The following is a 22347-nucleotide window of genomic DNA, read 5'->3' as shown; positions in this document are numbered from 1 at the left end:
CATCTGCCAGTGTGCAGTGCCACCAGAACAAAAAACCCTCATTTAGAGTGAAAACACCTGCTTACCGCGCTGAAAACCGAGGGACGTTGTCGGAAGACTAAAAGCAGCGGTTGCGAAGCAGATGGTAAAATTTTTGTGACTGTAGGTTAGAAGGTGATGTTGAGATGAGAGGTTATAGGAGATTGTGCAGATGATATGATAATGAATTAATTCAATCGGAGGTGCTGTGATTGTTTTCGCCTAACTTGGTGTTTGAGGGTATTCAAAATATAACATGTTATTGAGACAATATGTGTGGGCATAGGCAAACGTTGCAATTGGAGGAAGCATTTTATGCATATTCTATAACAGGGCTCTCCAACCCTGTTCCTGGAGAGCTGTCATCCTGTAGGTTTTCATTCCAACCCTAATCTAGCATACCTGATTGTAATAATTAATCGGGTTAGTTACAACTGGGGTCGGACTGAAAACGTACAGGACGGTAGAACTCCAGGAACAGGGTTGGAGAGCCATGAAAGGCTATTCAATAGGCTACATCTGCCGGTGCAAACTTTGATTGAGGAAATGATGACGTCATTTCCGTATAGCACTACACCACTGCAAGTAAGATCTGTGGTAGGTCTGTAGCCGGTGCCGTCTGTGTGCTACATGTGTTCCCCGCTGGCTTCATCCATCTGAGCAGAAGCCAAAATGCAACGGTCCCGTGCTCATTATGAACCGGGTAAATAAAGGACCCTGAATGACAGCACCATGGACAACTCCTCTGTTCACCCGGATACTTTTTTGCTGTGCTACAGAAGTCTATATAGGCCTGCTAATACAGGACTAGTAAAGGCCCAGTGTACAAGTTTTGTGAGAAAAATATACAGTGGGGAAAAAAAGTATTTAGTCAGCCACCAATTGTGCAAGTTGTCCCACTTAAAAAGATGAGAGAGGCCTGTAATTTTCATCATAGGTACACGTCAACTATGACAGACAAAATGAGAAAAAAAAATCAAGAAGATCACATTGTAGGATTTTTAATGAATTTATTTGCAAATTATGGTGGAAAATAAGTATTTGGTCAATAACAAAAGTTTCTCAATACTTTGTTATATACCCTTTGTTGGCAATGACACAGGTCAAACGTTTTCTGTAAGTCTTCACAAGGTTTTCACACACTGTTGCTGGTATTTTGGCCCATTCCTCCATGCAGATCTCCTCTAGAGCAGTGATGTTTTGGGGCTGTCGTTGGGCAACACGGACTTTCAACTCCCTCCAAAGATTTTCTATGGGGTTGAGATCTGGAGACTTGCTAGGCCACTCCAGGACCTTGAAATGCTTCTTACGAAGCCACTCCTTCGTTGCCCGGGCGGTGTGTTTGGGATCATTGTCATGCTGAAAGACCCAGCCACGTTTCATCTTCAATGCCCTTGCTGATGGAAGGAGGTTTTCACTAAAAATCTCACGATACATGGCCCCATTCATTCTTTCCTTTACACGAATCAGTCGTCCTGGTCCCTTTGCAGAAAAATAGCCCCAAAGCATGATGTTTCCACCCCCATGCTTCACAGTAGGTATGGTGTTCTTTGGATGCAACTCAGCATTCTTTGTCCTCCAAACACTACGAGTTGAGTTTTTACCAAAAAGTTCTATTTTGGTTTCATCTGACCATATGACATTCTCCCAATCCTCTTCTGGATCATCCAAATGCACTCTAGCAAACTTCAGACGGGCCTGGACATGTACTGGCTTAAGCAGGGGGACACGTCTGGCACTGCAGGATATGAGTCCCTGGCGGCATAGTGTGTTACTGATGGTAGGCTTTGTTACTTTGGTCCCAGCTCTCTGCAGGTCATTTACTAGGTCCCCCCTTTGTGGTTCTGGGATTTCTGCTCACCGTTCTTGTGATAATTTTGACCCCACGGGGTGAGATCTTGCGTGGAGCCCCAGATCGAGGGAGATTATCAGTGGTCTTGTATGTCTTCCATTTCCTAATAATTGCTCCCACAGTTGATTTCTTCAAACCAAGCTGCTTACCTATTGCAGATTCAGTCTTCCCAGCCTGGTGCAGGTCTACAATTTTATTTCTGGTGTCCTTTGACAGCTCTTTGGTCTTGGCCATAGTGGAGTTTGGAGTGTGACTGTTTGAGGTTGTGGACAGGTGTCTTTTATACTGATAACAAGTTCAAACAGGTGCCATTAATACAGGTAACGAGTGGATGACAGAGGAGCCTCTTAAAGAAGAAGTTACAGGTCTGTGAGAGCCAGAAATCTTGCTTATTTGTAGGTGACCAAATACTTATTTTCCACCATAATTTGCAAATAAATTAATTACAAATCCTACAATGTGATTTTCTGGAGAAAAAAATTCTCAATTTGTCTGTCATAGTTGACGTGTACCTATGATGAAAATTACAGGCCTCTCTCATCTTTTTAAGTGGGAGAACTTGCACAATTGGTGGCTGACTAAATACTTTTTTCCCCCACTGTATATATTACGATTTTTCAGGGGCTGCTGCACGGCTATGGTCGTTGCCTGCTAGCGCTCCTTGTTAGCTGCGTCTTTGGAATACCGCTAGCAAGCAATGGCTCCGTGCTTGAGCAGGATGGAAAGGCAGCTCGTTAGTGGGAATGGGAGAGACTGAAAGAGAGAGAGAGACACGTTGTAAAAAAGAGAGAGTGGAAGAGAGGGGAGGAGAGCTAGCTCGGTGTGTTGAGCTATTACCTATGAAATCCTTTATAGGTCTGGGGCTAGGGTTTGATTTGGAATTTGGTGATTAACCTATTGAGTGCAGTCCCATGATTTGAGTCCTGACCACACACACACACACACACACACACACACACACCGTCAAACACCCCTGTAAGCTCTCCTCTCCAAGGGGAACCTACACTGCGAGGAGAAGAGAAGAGAAAAGCAACGCTAGGCTCCAGATCCACCCGGCCCTTATCAGTCTATGTAATCACCAGACTTGACATCTTTTGTGCATGTTAAAGCCGTTAAGCTCCATTCTCTCAGCTCTCCCCCTCCATCCCCTCCATCCCCTCCACCTTCCCTACCGATGCCAGCCTCTGGCAATTGCTGATGAGTCGACCACACGGGCTGAGGAGATTTTTATCCCCACTGCGGCTCGCAAGAGGGACGTCTGGCTGTAATCCTGGCGGCTCAAAGGGCAAGTGAGTAGGTGTGGATCGGAATAATGTTAGCTCAGATCAAAATGATTCCCAGATTTAATGAGGCAGTGGGAAGAGAAGGAGCGTTTAGAATGGTCTCGTTTGATTGTCGGACAATGTGTGTTCCAGTGGATTTAGGTTCTGAGATAATGGTTATAGTGATCAAATGGGGACAGAGAGAGGGTGTGATGGCAAGGTTTTTGAATTGTCAATATCAAAATGTGTTTCAGTGTATTTGCTCCTCTTCATGACAGTGACAGCTTTTGTTCCAGCCCTGTTGTAATGCACTTGATTCTACTAATCAACTGCTCATCAGGAACTTGATTGCTGAATCAGAGCAGGGATGGAGCAAAATCCTGCACATTCTGTAGCTCTCCAGGTCGAAGGGTTGGCCAACCCTGGATACAGCAATATTAGGTCCCAATTGAATCAAAACTGTTTTCTGATATACACTACATGACCATAAGTATGTGGACACGTACTCGACAAACATCTCATTCCAAAATCATGGGCATTAATAGTGAGTTGGTCCCCTCTCTGCTGCTATAACAGCCTCCACTCTTCTGGGAAGGCTTTCCACTAGATGTTGGAACATTGGTGCGGGGACTTGCTTCCATTCAGCCACAAGAGCATTAGTGAGGTCGGACACTGATGTTGGGCGATTAGGCCTGGCTCGCATACATAGTCAAAGCTTTCCTTAAGTTTGGGTCAGTCACAGTGGTCAGGTATTCTGCCACTGTGTACTCTCTGTTTAGAGCCAAATAGCATTCTAGTTTGCTCTGTTTTGTTGTTAATTCTTTCCAATGTGTCAAATAATTCTCTTTTTTGTTTTCTCATTATTTGGTTGGGTCTAATTGTGTTGTTGTTGTTGTCCCTCTCTCTCTCTCAACCCCCCTCCCTCTTCCCCCCCCCTCTCTCTCTCGCTCTCTCTCTCTCCTTATTATTCCACCAGTCTGCACTTAGGATAAGCAGGCTGATAAAGTGATAATTCATTTAGCATCCCTGAGCTATGTGAGGAGTACACACATTTAATGAGCAAACAGACTAACTAATTTACGCCTGTAATGCCAGTGTGTGTGCGTGCGTGCGTGTGAGTGTTTGGAAGCACAGATCAAGACAGTGCCTGGTCCATTCAGAGAAGGTGTATGAGTGTGTTTGAGACTGAAAAGGAGAAGACTGAGAAAAGGGTTAACTGCATGTCAGAGGAAGGCCCTAAAAATTGCCAAAGACTCCAGCCACCCAAGTCATAGACTGTTCTCTCTGCTACCACACGGCAAGCGGTACCGGAGCACAAGTCCAGGTCCAAAAGGCTCCTTAACAGCTTCTACCCCTCAATTAATCAAATAGCAACCCCCCCCCCCCCCCCCCCCCCCCCTTTTTTTTTTTATGCTGCTGCTACTCGCTGTTTATTATCTATGCATAGTCACTTTACCCCTACCTACATGTACAAATTACCTTGACTAACCTGTACCCCTGCACATTTAACTCGGTACCGGTACCCCCTGTACAATGAGGGAGTATTTGATCCCCTGCTGATTTTGTACGTTTGCCCGCTGACAAAGACATGATCAGTCTATAATTTTAATGGTAGGTTTATTTGAACAGTGAGAGACAGAATAACAACAAAAAAATCCAGAAAAACGCATGTCAAAAATGTTATAAATTGATTTGCATTTTAATGAGGGAAATAAGTATTTGACCCCTCTGCAAAACATGACATAGTACTTGGTGGCAAAACCCTTGTTGGCAATCACAGAGGTCAGACGTTTCTTGTAGTTGGCCACCAGGTTTGCACACATTTCAGGAGGGATTTTGTTCCACTCCTCTTTGCAGATCTTCTCCAAGTCATTAAGGTTTCGAGGCTGACGTTTGGCAACTCGAACTTTCAGTTCCCTCCACAGATTTTCTATGGGATTAAAGTCTGGAGACTGGCTAGGCCACTCCAGGACCTTAATGTGCTTCTTCATGAGCCACTCCTTTGTTGCCTTGGCCGTATGTTTTGGGTCATTGTCATGCTGGAATACCCATCCACGACCCATTTTCAATGCCCTGGCTGAAGGAAGGAGGTTCTTACCCAGGATTTGACGATACATGGCCCCGTCCATCGTCCCTTTGATGCAGTGAAGTTGTCCTGTCCCCTTAGCAGAAAAACACCCCCAAAGCATAATGCTTCCACCTCCATGTTTGACGGTGGGGATGGTGTTCTTGGGGTCATAGGCAGCATTCCTCCTCCTCCAAACACGGCGAGTTGAGTTGATGCCAAAGAGCTCGATTTTGGTCTCATCTGACCACAACACTTTCACCCAGTTCTCCTCTGAATCATTTAGATGTTCATTGGCAAACTTCAGACGGCCCTGTATATGTGCTTTCTTGAGCAGGGGGACCTTGCGGGCACTGCAGGATTTCAGTCCTTCACGGCGTAGTGTGTTACCAATTGTTTTCTTGGTGACTATGGTCCCAGCTGCCTTGAGATCATTGACAAGATCCTCCTGTGTAGTTCTGGGCTGATTCCTCACCGTTCTCATGATCATTGCAACTCCATGAGGTGAGATCTTGCATGAAGCCCCAGGCCGAGGGAGATTGACAGTTCTTTTGTGTTTCTTCCATTTGCGAATAATTGCATCACCTTCTCACCAAGCTGCTTGGCGATGGTCTTGTAGCCCATTCCAGCCTTGTTTAGGTCTACAATCTTGTCCCTGACATCCTTGGAGAGCTCTTTGGTCTTGGCCATGGTGGAGAGTTTGGAATCTGATTGATTGATTGCTTATGGGGACAGGTGTCTTTTATACAGGTAACAAACTGAGATTAGGAACACTCCCTTTAAGAGTGTGCTCCTAATCTCAGCTCGTTACCTGTATAAAAGACACCTGGGAGCCAGAAATCTTTCTGATTGAGAGGGGGTCAAATACTTATTTCCCTCATTAAAATGCAAATCAATTTATAACATTTTTGACATGCGTTTTTCTGTTTTTTGTTGTTGTTATTCTGTCTCTCAGTGTTCAAATAAACCTACCATTAAATTTATAGACCGATCATTTATTTGTCAGTGGGCAAACGTACAAAATCATCAGGGGATCGATCAAATACTTTTTTCCCTCACTGTATATATCCTCGTTATTGTTATTTTATTGTTGCTCTTAAAGTTTTTTACTTTTGTTTATTTAGTAAATATTTTCTTAACTCTATTTTCTTAAAACTGCATTGTTGGTTAGGTCTTGTAAGTAAGCATTTCACTGTAAGGTCTACACCTGTTGTATTTGGCGCATTTGACAAATAAAATTTGATTGGATTTATTTTTGGCTTACTGTGTCGACCCCTGTCACTTTCTCTCTTCATCTCCACCTCTCTCTCACTTTCTCTCTCTCTGTATCTGTATATCTCTTCCCCTCTCTCTCACTTTCTCTCTTTCTGTATCTGTATATCTCTCCCCCCTCTCTCTCACTTTCTCTCTCTCTGTATCTGTATATCTCTCCCCCCTCTCTCTCACTTTCTCTCTCTCTGTATCAGTATTACTCTCCCCATCTCTCACTTTCTCTCTCTCTGTATCTGTATATCTCTCCCCCCTCTCTCTCACTTTCTCTCTCTCTGTATCTGTATTACTCTCCCCATCTCTCACTTTCTCTCTCTCTGTATCTGTATTACTCTCCCCATCTCTCACTTTCTCTCTCTCTGTATCTGTATAACTCTCCCCATCTCACACTTTCTCTCTCTCTGTATCTGTATAACTCTCCCCATCTCTCACTTTCTCTCTCTCTGTATCTGTATAACTCTCCCCATCTCTCACTTTCTCTCTCTCTGTATCTGTATTACTCTCCCCCCTCTCTCACTTTCTCTCTCTCTGTATCTGTATAACTCTCCCCATCTCTCACTTTCTCTCTCTCTGTATCTGTATAACTCTCCCCATCTCTCACTTTCTCTCTGTATCTGTATAACTCTCCCCATCTCTCACTTTCTCTCTCTCTGTATCTGTATTACTCTCCCCCCTCTCTCACTTTCTCTCTCTCTGTATCTGTATAACTCTCCCCATCTCTCACTTTCTCTCTCTCTGTATCTGTATAACTCTCCCCATCTCTCACTTTCTCTCTCTCTGTATCTGTATAACTCTCCCCCTCTCTCACTTTCTCTCTCTCTGTATCTGTATAACTCTCCCCATCTCTCACTTTCTCTCTCTCTGTATCTGTATAACTCTCCCCATCTCTCACTTTCTCTCTCTCTGTATCTGTATATCTCTCCCGCTCTCTCTCACTTTCTCTGTATCTGTGTATCTCTCCTCCTCTCTCTCACTTTCTCTCTCTCTGTATCTGTATATCTCCCCTTCTCTCTCTCCAGTTTGGACACCAACACCGACTACCAAACGACGCCAAAACCCTCCTCCCCAAATGCACAGATTTTATTCAAATGTTCTATTTGCATAATTCTTCATTTGCATAATTGATTTCCTAGGAAGCGTTTCTCTCCATGCGAGTCGGTGTGTATGAGACCCAAAGGTCTCGTCCGCATGGTCACACACACACACACACACACACACACACACACACACACACACACACACACACACACACACACACACACACACACACACACACACTCTCCCATTCTCTCAGTTCCCATTACATTTGGGATATTGAATACGAGCTAACTAGCTTATCTGTTTGCTATGGTACTGCCTCTCGGGTCACCAGATGCACCAGGTTGGCAACGGTTTGTGCCACGCTTAGATTACGGTTGAAACTCCCTTGGTTTGGCAGGGGGTGGGGTTGTGTTATCTACCAGGGGTGGCAGCAGGCTGTGAACAGCCACTCTAGCCCAATGGAAAAACACCTCGTCTAGCCTATCTGATGGGCACAGGGGTGTGGCTGTGGTGTGCCCAGACAGTTAGCCTGAGTTTAACTATAATGAGGTCTGTGTGTGTGTTTGATCAAAATTATTTGAGGAAACAATACACACACACACACACACACACACACACACACACACACACTCACTCACTCATTTGTGTATGTAACTCAACAATGATTATGCTTGGGAGCATTTGTCTTAGAGCATATGTTGAGAAGAAGTGGTTGAACTTGCATGGGTAAGATGTAAGGTTTGGGTTGACTGCTTGTCCCTAGGGGAACCCTGGGCTAGGGGAACCAATGGACAGAAACATTTATTTGCTGAATAGCCATCAGACAATTTACAGACCATTTATGGAGCTTGATGGAGTGTAAATTCAGACCCTTAAGTTGGTCTATGTGTGTGTGCGTGTGTGTCAACTAACCCCTTATTCTTCCAAGCCCCTAACACGCTGGTTGCATCCCAAATGGCACCCTATTACCCAAATAGTGCACTACTTTTGACTAGAGACCTGTGCACTATATAGGGAATAGGGTGCCAATTGGGACGCAGCCTCTATGAGTGTTCTAAAGAGAGGGGAGGTTCAAACAGAAACAGATGGTATGGGCTGTAAACGCTTCACACCGCAAGCCTCTGTGAGCTCACCTCATTTAGCTCAATGGGACTTTTTATGGGCCGTGGCCATATTATATTAGCCTATCCTGCTATTCTACTTCATTTACTTCTATGACCCTGGGTACAGTATATGGCCATCCTGCTATTCTACTTCATTTACTTCTATGACCCTGGGTACAGTAAATGGCCATCCTGCTATTCTACTTCATTTACTTCTATGACCCTGGGTCCAGTGGTGGAGTGCTATACAGTGTTTTCCAATTGCTTCTTCTATAGGACTCCCAGGACTGTACTTTTTTGTTCCAGTTTGGCACTAGACTGACTAGACTCAACGAATGAAGAGCTTGGACATTAGTTGATAAGCTGGATCAGCGTTGTTAGCGCTGGGCTGAAAGAAAATGTGCTGCGCCACTAGTGGGTGCAGTTACAGAGCAGGAGCAGTCAGAGTCTTAAATGTGGACGACAATATTGAACTTGTATTTAAAGTGGTCAGAAATGCCTTATAAGCATGTATATGATGTAACCAGCAGATGAAATTCAGAGCAAGGGAGTGGTGTAGTTGTTGTACCCCAACATATAGTGTAACAAAGCCAGACCACGGTACGTCCTAACCTACAACCCCTTCCTTCCTGTAAACACTTTAACTTCCTACCCTCCCCTGACCTTTCCAGTTCCTCTTCTGCGCTAACCTCATCTCCTCTTCAATCTCAGTTCATCATCCGTGTGTCTCGATCAGCACTCATTATGTACATCGAGACGTAATAATTAGCCTCACGTGAGCTTTGTCCGGTGAAGAATGGTCTTTGTGAGATTACACGATGGTCTTTCTATTTATTAACCCCCCTTCTTCTCCCTCTGGCCTCCTCTCATCTCTGTACTGTCTCCTTAATCATGAGCTATGGCATGGCGCTCGTGTTTAACCCTGTTTGGTTTCATGGCAGGCGAACGCCCAGCTAGCTGAGTGCAGCTCCCAGCGTTGTCTGCTATAGCAGCCCGACTCGATTAATCACTGCACTAACCTCGTGTGTTCTGCTTCTCTCCCCCTTTTCTTTCTGTTTGTCTTTCTCTCTCCGATCTCTTTCTCTCAATCCACTGTCTCTCACCCTACTCCCCCCCCTCTCTCTCTCCTTATTCTCCTTCTCTGTCTCACTCTCTCTCAACTCCTCACTTCTCTCCACCCTCCTCTCTTTCTCTCACCCCCCTGCCTTCCCTCTCTCTCTCTCCCAGCCAGCAGAAGTGGATGCTTGGGTAAGCAGGAGCGGCTGCTCGCTGTTAATCTTACTTTCCTCTCCCTCCATTCAAATGTCATGTTTTCATTGTGCATTAAAGCAAGGCTCTGAGCATGCCTCCTCCCCACCCCACCCCATCCCACCCGCCGCCTCCTCGTCACCAACAACACTTTGGGAGGTATTCAGCTAGAAAATTGCACATCATCTGCTGCTGCTGGGCTGAGGTGATTCTTCCCCCCCCCTCCTCCACCACCACCAGCCTCACTCACAACAGACAGCAGCTGGAGAAGAAGAGAGAGAAAAAGGGGAGGTGTGTGTGTTTGTGTGTGTGTGTGTGTGTGTGTGTGTGTGTGTAGGGGGTGATTACTTTGGATGTAATGTAGGCGTGTACAGTACAAGTCAAAGGTTTGGACACACCCACTCATCCAAGGGTTTTTCTTTATTTTTACAATTTTCTACATTGTAGAATAATAGTGAAGACAACAAAACTATGAAATAACACATATGGAATCATGTAGTGCCCAAAAAAAGTGTTAAAGAAAACATTATTTTTAAATATATTAGATCCTTCAAAGTAGCCACCCTTTGCCTTGATGACAGCTTTGCACACTCATGGAATTCTCTCAACCAGCTTCATGAGGAACGCTTTTCCAACAGTCTTGAAGGAGTTCCAACATATGCTGAGCACTCATCCCAAACCATCTCAATTGGGTTGAGGTCGGGTGATTGTGGAGGCCAGGTCATCTGATGCAGCACTCCATCACTCTCCTTCTTGGTCAAATAGCCCTTACACATCTTGGAGGTGTGTTGGGTCATTGTCCTGTTAAAAAAAAAATGATAGTCCCACTAAGCCCAAACCAGATGATGGCGTATCGCTGCAGAATGCTGTGGTAGACATGCTGGTTAAGTGTGCTTTGAATTCTAAATAAGTCACCGACAGTGTCACCAGCAAAGCACCATCACACCTCGTCCTCCATGCTTCACGGTGGGAACCACACATGTGGAGATCATCCGTTCACCTACTCTGCGTCCCACAAAGACACGGCGGTTGGAACCAAAAATCTCAAATTTGGACTCATCAGACCAAAGGACAGATTTCCACCGGTCTATCAAATCAAATCAAATCAAATTTTATTGGTCACATGCGCCGAATACAACAGGTGCAGACATTACAGTGAAATGCTTACTTACAGCCCTTAACCAACAGTGCATTTATTTTTAACAAAAAAAGTAAAAATAAAACAACAACAAAAAAAGTGTTGAGAAAAAAAGAGCAGAAGTAAAATAATATAACTGTAGGGAGGCTATATATACAGGGGGGTACCGGTGCAGAGTCAATGTGCGGGGGGACCGGCTAGTTGAGATAGTTGAAGTAATATGTACATGTGGGTAGAGTTAAAGTGACTATGCATAAATAATTAACAGAGTAGCAGCAGCGTAAAAAGGATGGGGTGGGGGGGCAGTGCAAATAGTCCGGGTAGCCATGATTAGCTGTTCAGGAGTCTTATGGCTTGGGGGTAGAAGCTGTTGAGAAGTCTTTTGAACCTAGACTTGGCACTCCGGTACCGCTTGCCGTGCGGTAGCAGGGAGAACAGTCTATGACTAGGGTGGCTGGAGTCTTTGACAATTTTGAGGGCCTTCCTCTGACACCGCCTGGTATAGAGGTCCTGGATGGCAGGAAGCTTGGCCCCAGTGATGTACTGGGCCGTACGCACTACCCTCTGTAGTGCCTTGCGGTCGGTGGCCAAGCAGTTGCCATACCAGGCGGCGATGCAACCAGTCAGGATGCTCTCGATGGTGCAGCTGTAGAATCTTTTGAGGATCTGAGGACCCATGCCAAATCTTTTCAGTCTCCTGAGGGACTCGTGTTTCTTGGCCCAAGCAAGTCTCTTCTTCTTATTCTTGTCCTATAGGAGTGGTTTCTTTGCAGCAATTTGACCATGAAGGCCTGATTCACGCAGTCTCCTCTGAACAGTTGATGTTGAGATGTGTCTGTTACTTGAACTCTGTGAAGTATTTATTTGGGCTGCAATTTCAGAGGCTGGTAACTCTAATGAACTTATCCTCTGCAGCAGAGGTAACTCTGGGTCTTCCTTTCATGTGGCGGTCCTCATGAGAGCCAGTTTCATCATAGCGCTTGATGGTTTTTGCGACTGCACTTGAAGAAACGTTCAAAGGTCTTGAAATGTTCCGTATTGACTGACCTTCATGTCTTAAAGTAATGATGGACTGTCATTTCTCTTTTCTTATTTGAGCTGTTCTTGCCATAATATGACTTTACCAAATAGGGCTATCTTCTGTATACCACCCCTACATTGTCACAACACAACTGATTGGCTCAAATGCATTAAGAAGTCACACCTCTTAATTGAAATGCATTCCAGGTAACTACCTCATGAAACTGGTTGAGAGAATGCCAAGAGTGTGCAAAGCTGTCATCAAGGCAAAGGGTGGCTACTTTGAAGAATCTCAAATATAAAATATATTTTGATTTGTTTAATACTTTTTTGGTTACTACATGATTCCATGTGTGTTATTTCATAGTTTTGATGTCTTCACTATTATTCCACAATGTAGAAAATAGTAAAAATAAAGAAAAACCCTGGAATGAGTAGGTGTGTCCAAACTTTTGACTGGTACTGTATGTAGGGGGTGGGATGTGTGTGTTTGTGTACCGTACCTGTTTGGATAAGATTACTTTGGATGTAATGTAGAGGTGTGTGTGTGTGCGTGTGCATGTGTGCGTGCGCTGTTCTGAACTTGTAAAGAGAAGATGCCAAAGGGAAACGTCATCACACCATATTGCACACACAGCAACCAACATCAGTCAACATTTCGTCATTACATGAAAATGTGCAGACTGCACACACACTAAAGCAGAACAAACGCACACAATCTGTATCCCCTTGGACAGTTGAATGAGCATCTTCCTCTGTGTACCTCACGTCTCTTGCCTCAACCTGGTCTTGTCTACTCCACTTCTATTGTGTCATTTGAATAAGACTAATTCCCTTCTCAGCATGATTTGGCAGAAGAAGGGCCATACCCATGCGATGATATTGTTTTGTCTTGTTACTCCTATTTTGGAACATGGATCCTAGACAAAGTCCTGTTCTTACTGTATGAATGCCCAGCCTTTGTGGATTTAGACAAGCCATGATTTAGATACTGACAGCTTGTAAAGGACACTTTCTGTGTTTGTAATGGGATATCAATGAGCTTATACTGCCTTTTATCACCTTATAATGCATTATAAGACTTGCTATAAGAATTAATAACACTCATGGCTACTTATAAGAGACCATACAGGTGCATAAAACAGATTGCTCATAGAAAGTTATAATGACATCTTCATATAGCCATTATGCTGCCTATGCTATGCTTATAATGCCTTATAATGCTTCGTAAGGCCTTAACTTATGTTCATTGACCATTTCTTCTCTCTCTCCGCAGCTCTGCTACATCTTTCCATCGCCTCATGGGCTTGCCTGTTTGTCTGACTAAACGGTATCACTTCACTTAAAGCTCTCTTGACATTAATTATATTTCAGCAATGCAATTCAATAGCTGAACTCATCAAATCTAGAACGACAATTGCTAGCAGTGTCATCTGACATAGCTTCAGTTTGGAATAATAATAATAATAATAAATAATAATATATGGTCCTCTGTAGCTCAGCTGGTAGAGCACGGCGCTTGTAACGCCAAGGTAGTGGGTTCGATCCCCGGGACCACCCATACACAAAAAAATTTATGCACGCATGACTGTAAGTTGCTTTGGATAAAAGCGTCTGCTAAATGGCATATTATTATTATTATTATTATTATTATTAATAAAAAGCAAGCAGTTGGATAGTGGACTGCTTATTTGCCTACATCCGATATTGTGTATTAGGAAAGGATATTGTATATAATGTAACGCTGGTAGCTATGACTTCCTATAACTGAACTTATGTCAGTCTTTAGAACATGTTATGTCAGCTATACAGTGTATGTCAGGGGAGCTTTAAGTGAGGCGCTACAAGCTTTGACATTTCTTCTTGTTATTTTGCATGCTGCCAAGCCATTGCCAGGCTGTGGTCTCAGCCGACTCACAGTCAAGTTGGTCTCAGCCTCAGTTTCAGCTACAGCTTTGGCACAGTGGGCTCTAAAGCTTGAGGGCCTACACTTCCTAACCTGCTGCTGTTTGCTGCTACGATGTTACGATGTATCAGGAAGCAGAGTCTACGCAGACAGGCACTCACGCAGTAGTCGCAGTCACACACACACAGCCACTCCAGTGCAGAAGAGGTCAGACCTACTCTCAATAGTGTAGTAGTATAGGCTAACACTTTATTTGGATATTTCCCCATGGATGGTTTATATTATGTTCAACATACTGTCAACAAACTATTAAACTAACTATTCACTAACCTTAACCCTTATCCTAGACCTGAACTAATTCCTAGCCCTACCAGAACCACCTGTAGTATAATAGTACAACCTCATACTTCTTCCCATTGCGATACATACATTTGTGGCATTGATAACAGTGATGATTGAGATGATGTCTTAAGCACTTTTCAGTGACAGCTTAAAGTTCTGTTCTAGAAGTACAATAAACAAAACCAAGGTCTTTACAAATTCTGTTGAATCTGCCAGAAACTCATCAGCTGTTTTAGAGGAGCCACCTTCACTGAAGTCCATCCACCGTGTTTAATAACGTCTCTCTGTCCTTTTCAGGCCAAGCAGCTGGAAAAGAAAGAGGCTGAACTGCAACACCTGGCTGCCTTCTACAAGGAACAGCTACATATCCTAGAGAAGAAGGTAAGGACAACACTGCCTAGTATATAGGAGTGAAGGGACGTTTGACAAATGTGTGCAAATGAAAACAAATACAATCAAAGGATTTTTAAAGTGCATTTTAAAACGCAACACATTTACAGTAAAACCAACACAATAAAAGATAAAACAAGTAAAATACAATAAAAGAGAAAAATAAAAAAAATTACACAAAGGATGTCTAACATATTGCAATATTGATTTGACACTTAATGAACCAGGCCAATAGCATAGGACAGGGATGAGCAACTCCTGTCCTTGGGGGCCTGAGTACCTGCAGGTTTTATTTCATGCCTGGCATTTCATTGGCACACTAATGTCCAATAATTGCTCACGGCGTTGTAAATTAGTTGTAAATGAATTGAGCGTTTTTCTATTTGTTCAGAATTATGGCTTGTACTGGTAGAGTAGCACTTGAAAACTACTCTACCAAACTACTCTGAAAGAGGATTTTAGTGGTTAATCAAATTGACCTCACTTTCGTTTCTCTGCAGTCCTTATAAAACATAAAACAGTTGTCATAAAACAGAACATAAAAGTATTTTTGAGCTTTTAAGAAATAAGGACCTCCATTCCAGCTCTTCCTTCTTTTCCACAACACTAATATACCTGTGATTATTTTCCTCTACATAAAAGCTACTGTTGAAGTGTCTTGTTAAATGTTGCCTGCTCTTACATGGCTGAGAGTGAAACGAGGAGGTGGTAGTTTTGCGTGCGACTGCAATAACACTAATATCAAAACCGCACTGGTGAAACTACAAAATCCCTGCACAAAACATTTCAGGGCATTTCAATATTAACATATGTTAATATTGAAATGCATTTCACTCTTCAGCACTAATAACTGACCTAACCTGATAAAACATTTGCCTGAGGCTGAACTACTTGCTAAACAAACACACACACACACACACACACACACACACACACACACACACACACACATGCACACGTACGTGTACACACCCTTACAAAAAAAATATATGAAATATATTTCGAACACGTGTGAACAAATCACGTGAAAGATTTCACGAGTCAAACACGTGGTTTTCGGACACTGCTATGGTTTATGTATTGCTTTCAATATAATTATTTCTGTTACCAATAATAATAATTTTGTTCTCGACTTCAGAAGTTTTGCTTGATATTATTGCCACAAAAGTAACTCACTCACTAGAGGATTGCAACATATAATAACACTATTACTCTATTGAAGGTGTTTAAAGCAGCAATCCTTAATTGAATCATTAACAAAGTGTCTCCCCGCCACAGTTTCGGTAAAAAGCTGAGGGATGGGGCTGGAAAATACAACCACTCTCAAATCCATAGACTGCGCTATGGATGCAAGGACTGAACTTCCATGATATCAAAATTATAGTTTTAACCATGTTTTTGGGCTATACAGTGTTTGTTTACATTTACTTTGTTTACAAACATTAGATTAAATGTTTGATTTAAACTTTTTTGTGGAATTGCAAGTTCACATGTAAAAAACAATCATGTAAAAATCGAATTTGCAGTTTTATATGTGAAACATTTACACGTGAAAATCTCACTTTCACGTGGATCTTTTTATTAATTTTATATATATATATATATATATAACTCAGCAAAAAAAGAAACGTCCTCTCACTGTCAACTGCATTTATTTTCAGCAAACTTAAGATGTGTAAATATTTGTATGAACATAACAAGATTCAACAACTGAGACATAAACTGAACAAGTTCCACAGAAACAAGTTCCACAGAAACAAGTTCCCGTCTGAAGTTTGCCAATGACAATCTGGATGATCCAGAGGAGGAATGGGAGAAGGTCATGTGGTCTGATGAGACAAAAATAGAGCTTTTTGGTCTAAACTCCACTCGCCGTGTTTGGAGGAAGAAGAAGGATGAGTACAACCCCAAGAACACCATCCCAACCGTGAAGCATGGAGGTGGAAACATCATTCTTTGGGGATGCTTTTCTGCAAAGGGGACAGGACGACTGCACCGTATTGAGGGGAGGATGAATGGGGCCATGTATCGCGAGATCTTGGCCAACAACCTCCTTCCCTCAGTAAGAGCATTGAAGATGGGTCGTGGCTGGTTCTTCCAGCATGACAACGACCCGAAACACACAGCCAGGGCAACTAAGGAGTGGCTCCGTAAGAAGCATCTCAAGGTCCTGGAGTGGCCTAGCCAGTCTCCAGACCTGAACCTAATAGAACATCTTTGGAGGGAGCTGAAAGTCCGTATTGCCCAGCGACAGCCCCGAAACCTGAAGGATCTGGAGAAGGTCTGTATGGAGGAGTGGGCCAAAATCCCTGCTGCAGTGTGTGCAAACCTGGTCAAGACCTACAGGAAACGTATGATCTCTGTAATTGCAAACAAAGGTTTCTGTACCAAATATTAAGTTCTGCTTTTCTGATGTATCAAATACTTATGTCATGCAATAAAATGCAAATTAATTACTTAAAGAAAAACTAACAGGTCTGTGAGAGCCGGAATTCTTACTGGTTGGTAGGTGATCATACAATGTGATTTTCTGGATTTTTGTTTTAGATTCCGTCTCTCACAGTTGAAGTGTACCTATGATAAAAATTACAGACCTCTACATGCTTTGTAAGTAGGAAAACCTGCAAAATCGGCAGTGTATCAAATACTTGTTCTCCCCACTGTATATATATATATATATATATATATATATATATAAACTCAGCAAAAAAAGAAACATCCCTTTTATATATATATATATAGTATCTCACAAAAGTGAGTACACCCCTCACATTTTTGTAAATATTTGAGAAATGAAGAAATGACACTTTGCTACAATGTAAAGTAGTGAGTGTACAGCTTGTATAACAGTGTAAATTTGCTGTCCCCTCAAAATAACTCAACACACAGCCATTAATGTCTAATCCGCTGGCAACAAAAGTGAGTACACCCCTAAGTGAAAATGTCCAAATTGGGCCCAATTAGCCATTTTCCCTCCCAAGTGTCATGTGACTCGTTAGTGTTACAAGGTCTCAGGTGTGAATGGGGAGCAGGTGTGTTAAATTTGGTGTCATCGCTCTCACACTCCCTCATACTGGTCACTGGAAGTTCAACATGGCACCTCATGGCAAAGAACTCTCTGAGGATCTGAAAAAATGAATTGTTGCTCTACATAAAGATGGCCTGGGCTATAAGAAGATTGCCAAGACCCTGAAACTGAGCTGCAGCACGGTGGCCAAGACCATACAGCGGTTTAACAGGACAGGTTCCACACAGAACAGGCCTCGCCATGGTCGACCAAAGAAGTTGAGTGCACGTGCTCAGCGTCATATCCAGAGGTTGTCTTTGGGAAATAGACGTATGAGTGCTGCCAGCATTGCTGCAGAGGTTGATGGGTGGGGGGTCAGCCTGTCAGTGCTCAGACCATACGCTGCATACTGCATCAACAGCAGGTAGGTAGCTTAGTGGTTAAGAGCGTTGTGCCAGTAACCGAAAGGTCACTGGTTCTAATCCCCGAGCCGACTAGGTGAAAATTCTGTCGATGTGCCCTTGAGCAAGGCACTTAACCCTAATCGCTCCTGTAAGTCGCTCTGGATAAGAGCGTCTGCTAAATGACTAAAATTTAAAAATTTAAATTGGTCTGCATGGCTGTCGTCCCAGAAGGAAGCCTCTTCTAAAGATGATGCACAAGAATGCCCGCAAACAGTTTGCTGAAGACAAGCAGACTGAGGACATAGATTACTGGAACCGTGGTCTGATGAGACCAAGATAAACTTATTTGGTTCAGATGGTGTCAAGCGTGTGTGGCGGCAACCAGGTGAGGAGTACAAAAACAAGCGTGTCTTGCCTACAGTCAAGCATGGTGATGGGAGTGTCATGGTCTGGGGCTGCATGAGTGCTGCCGGCAATGGGGAGCTACAGTTCATTGAGGGAACCATGAATGCCAACATGTACTGTGACATACTGAAGCAGAGCATGATCCCCTCCCTTCGGAGACTGGGCCGCAGGGCAGTATGCCAACATGATAACGACCCCAAACACACCTCCAAGACGACCACTGCCTTGCTAAAGAAGCTGAGGGTAAAGGTGATGGACTGGCCAAGCATGTCTCCAGACCTAAACCCTATTGAGCATCTGTGGGGCATCCTCAAACAGAAGGTGCAAGGTCTCTAACATCCACCAGCTCCGTGAGGTCGTCATGGAGGAGTGGAAGAGGACTCCAGTGGCAACCTGTGAAGCTCTGGTGAACTTCATGCCCAAGAGGGTTAAGGCAGTGCTGGAAAATGATGGTGGCCACACAAAATATTGACACTTTTGGCCCAATTTGGACATTTTTACTTAGGGGTGTACTCACTTTTGTTGCCAGCGGTTTAGACATTAATGGCTGTGTGATTAGTTATTTTGAGGGGACAGCAAATTTACACTGTTATACAAGCTGTACACTCACTACTTTACATTGTAGCAAAGTGTCATTTCTTCAGTGTTGTCACATGAAAAAAATATACTCAAATATTTACAAGAATGTGAGGGGTGTACTCACTTTTGTGAGATACTGTATATACACACACAGTACCAGTCAAAAGTTTTGATACACCAGCTTATTCCAGGGTTTTCTTTACTTTTACTATTTTCTATATTATAAACTATGAAATAACACATATGGAATCATGTAGTAACCAGAAAAGTGTTAAACAAATCTAAATATATTTGAGATTTGAGATTTTTCAAAGTAGCCACCCTTTGCCTTGATGACAGCTTTGCACACTCTTGGCATTCTCTCAACCAACTTCATGAGGTTGCATTTCAATTAAAAGGTGTGCCTTGTTAAAAGTTAATTTGTGGAATTTCTTTCCTTCTTAATATTTTTGAGCCAATCAGTTGTGTTGTGACAAGGTAGGGGTGGTATACAGAAGATAGCCCTATTTGGTAAAAGACCAAGTCCATATTATGGCAAGAACAGCTCAAATAAGCAAAGAGAAATGACAGTCCATCATTATTTTAAGACATGAAGGTCAGTCAATCCGAAAAATGTCAAGAACTTTGAAAGTTTCTTCAGGTGCAGTCGCAAAAACCATCAAACGCTATGATGAAACTGGATCTCATGAGGACCGCCACAGGAAAGGAAGACCCATAGTTACCTCTGCTGCAGAGGATAAGTTCATTAGAGTTAACTGCACCTCAGATTGCAGCCCAAATAGATGCTTCACAGAGTTGAAGTAACAGACACATCTCAACATTAACTGTTCAGAGGAGACTGCGTGAATCAAGCCTTCATGTTCGAATTGCTGCAAAGAAACCACTACTAAAGGACACCAATAAGAAGAAGAGACTTGCTTGGGCCAAGAAACATGAGCAATGGACATTAGACCGGTGGAAATCTGTCCTTTGGTCTGATGAGTCCATATTTGAGATTTTTGGTTCCAACTGCCGTGTCTTTGTGAGACGCAGAGTAGGTGAACGGATGATCTCCGCATGTGTGTTTCCCACCATGAAGCATGGAGGAGGAGGTGTGATGGTGTGGGGGTGCTTTGCTGGTGACACTGTCAGTGATTTATTTTGAATTCAAGGCACACTTAACCAGCATGGCTACTACAGCATTCTGCAGCGATACGCCATCCCATCTGGTTTGCGCTTAGTGGGACTATCATTTGTTTTTCATCCAGACAATGACCCAAAACACACCTCCAGTGATGGAGTGCTGCATCAGATGACCTGGCCTCCACAATCACCCGACCTCAACCCAATTGAGATGGTTTGGGATGAGTTGGACCGCAGAGTGAAGGAAAAGCAGCCAACAAGTGCTCAGAATGTGTGTGAACTCCTTCAAGACTGTTGGAAAAGCATTCCAGGTGAAGCTGGTTGAAAAAATGCCAAGAGTGTGCAAAGCTGTCATCAAGGCAAAGGGTGGCTATTTGAAGAATCTGTTTAACACTTCTTTGGTTAGTACATGATTCCATATGTGTTATTTCATAGTTTTTATGTCTTCATTATTATTCTGCAATGTATAAAATAGTAAAAATAAAGAAAAACCCTGGAATGAGTAGGTGTGTCCAAACTTTTGACTGGTACTGTATATATACAGTAAACAACAACATACAATACACAGACAATACAAATGGCCGCTCCCATCTGGAATTGCAAGTTCACATGTGAAAAACAATCACATATGAGTTTTCACATATGAAACTGCAAATTTGATTTTTATATGTGGAGTTGTTTTACATGTGAAACGGCAAATGTGATTTTTAAGGATGTACACGCATGTGTATATCATGTCCTTTTGCCTGTATTTGAAGTTGTTTGGATCTCCATCTTTCCCTGGCCACATAATCACCATCTCTCTTTGGTCTCATAAACATTGTTGTTGTAATTCTACCCCCTTGTTCTCCCCAATTGCTAGTTACGATCTTGTCTCATCGATGCAACTCCCCAACGGGCTCAGGAGAGGCGAAAGTCGAGACATGCGTCCTCCGAAACATGACCCGCCAAGCCGCGCTGCTTCTTAACAAACTGATCGCTTAACCCGGAAGCCAGCCGCACCAATGTGTTGGAGGAAACACCGTTCGACTGACGACCAAAGTCAGCTTGTAGGCGCCCGGCCCGCCACAAGGAGTCGCTGTAACGTGATGAGCCAAGGAAAGCCCCCGGGTCAAACCCTCCCCTAACCTGGACGGAGCTGGGCCAATTGTGCGCCGCCCTATGGGGCTCCTGGTCACGGCCGGCTTTGACACAGCCTGGGATCGAACCCCAGGCTGTAGTGGTGCCTCAGCACTGTGTTGCAGTGCCTTAGACCGCTGCGCCACTCGGGAGGCTCATGACGCCATGCTTGACGGAATGAGAGAATGATTGGGAGAGGAGGAGAGGACTCTATCTTTCTCTGCTCTGCGGCACCCTGCAGTCCCTCTCACTCACTTTCTTTCCTCAGCGCTGACCTGCCTGTGGATGAGGGGGAGATATGGAGAGGAAGAGAAAGAGAGAGAGAGGAATAGAGAGTGATTTGGATACTGTTCATTAAAAATACTGTATTTTGCGCCAGTGTTCACTCTACTTTCCCCAGCAACTACCGCTGCTTCATTTTCTTCTCCTTTTTTATTTATTTCCTTTGTTTTCATTCTTTCTTCCCTCCCGCCATCATATGCCCATCCCTACTTGCATTCTATTATATTGTACCTGCCTGGTGAAAATTGCTAACCAGTAAGACGAGAAGAATATGGTTCCTGGTTCTGAATACTTGCTGCTTTCATAAGCAAATTCTCTCCCTCATAGCCTTCCGTTGATTTCCACATGCATGCAAACAACAACAATCAGACAGCACTTGCCACAGACACACACACACTCACGCATAAACCTGCACAGACTTGATGTCTTGATCAAGTCAGTCTCTCTCCAGTGACAAGGCCGAGCCACACACACAGATTAGTGGAGAAATCCTACAGCTAATTGCTGTCTGATCTTCCTGAATCAATATTTGACTCTGGCTTAACTCTGGGCCTTCTGATCGTTTGATAAGAGGTCTCTGTGTGTGTGTGTGTGTGTTGTGTTTTCTCTCTCTCTCTCTCTCTCTCTCTCTTTCTCTCTCTCTCTTTCTCTCTCTCTTTCTCTCTCTCTCTCTCTTTCTCTCTCTCTCTCTCTTTTCTCTCTTTCTCTCTCTCTCTCTCTTTCTCTCTTTCTCTCTTCTCTCTCTTCTCTCTCTCTCTCTCTCTCTTGTTCTCTC

General features: G+C 43.4%; 1 protein-coding gene across 1 annotated transcript in view; it reads left to right on the top strand.

The window, feature by feature from the left end:
- LOC311138871 (MICOS complex subunit mic25-like) overlaps positions 1 to 22347 on the top strand; it is a 64407-nt gene that overhangs the window by 12378 nt on the left and 29682 nt on the right. Inside the window, exon 5 of the mRNA XM_084173665.1 lies at positions 14562 to 14645. Within this exon, the coding sequence (XP_084029791.1) occupies positions 14562 to 14645 (84 nt within the window). The remainder of the gene's footprint in view (positions 1 to 14561; positions 14646 to 22347) is intronic.

Source organism: Coregonus lavaretus (genome assembly GCF_964263955.1).
Source record: "Coregonus lavaretus genome assembly, chromosome: 12".
Taxonomy (NCBI): domain Eukaryota; kingdom Metazoa; phylum Chordata; class Actinopteri; order Salmoniformes; family Salmonidae; genus Coregonus; species Coregonus lavaretus.
The sequence above is the reverse complement of the archived record's forward strand: the minus strand, read 5'-3'. Positions and strand labels throughout refer to the sequence as shown.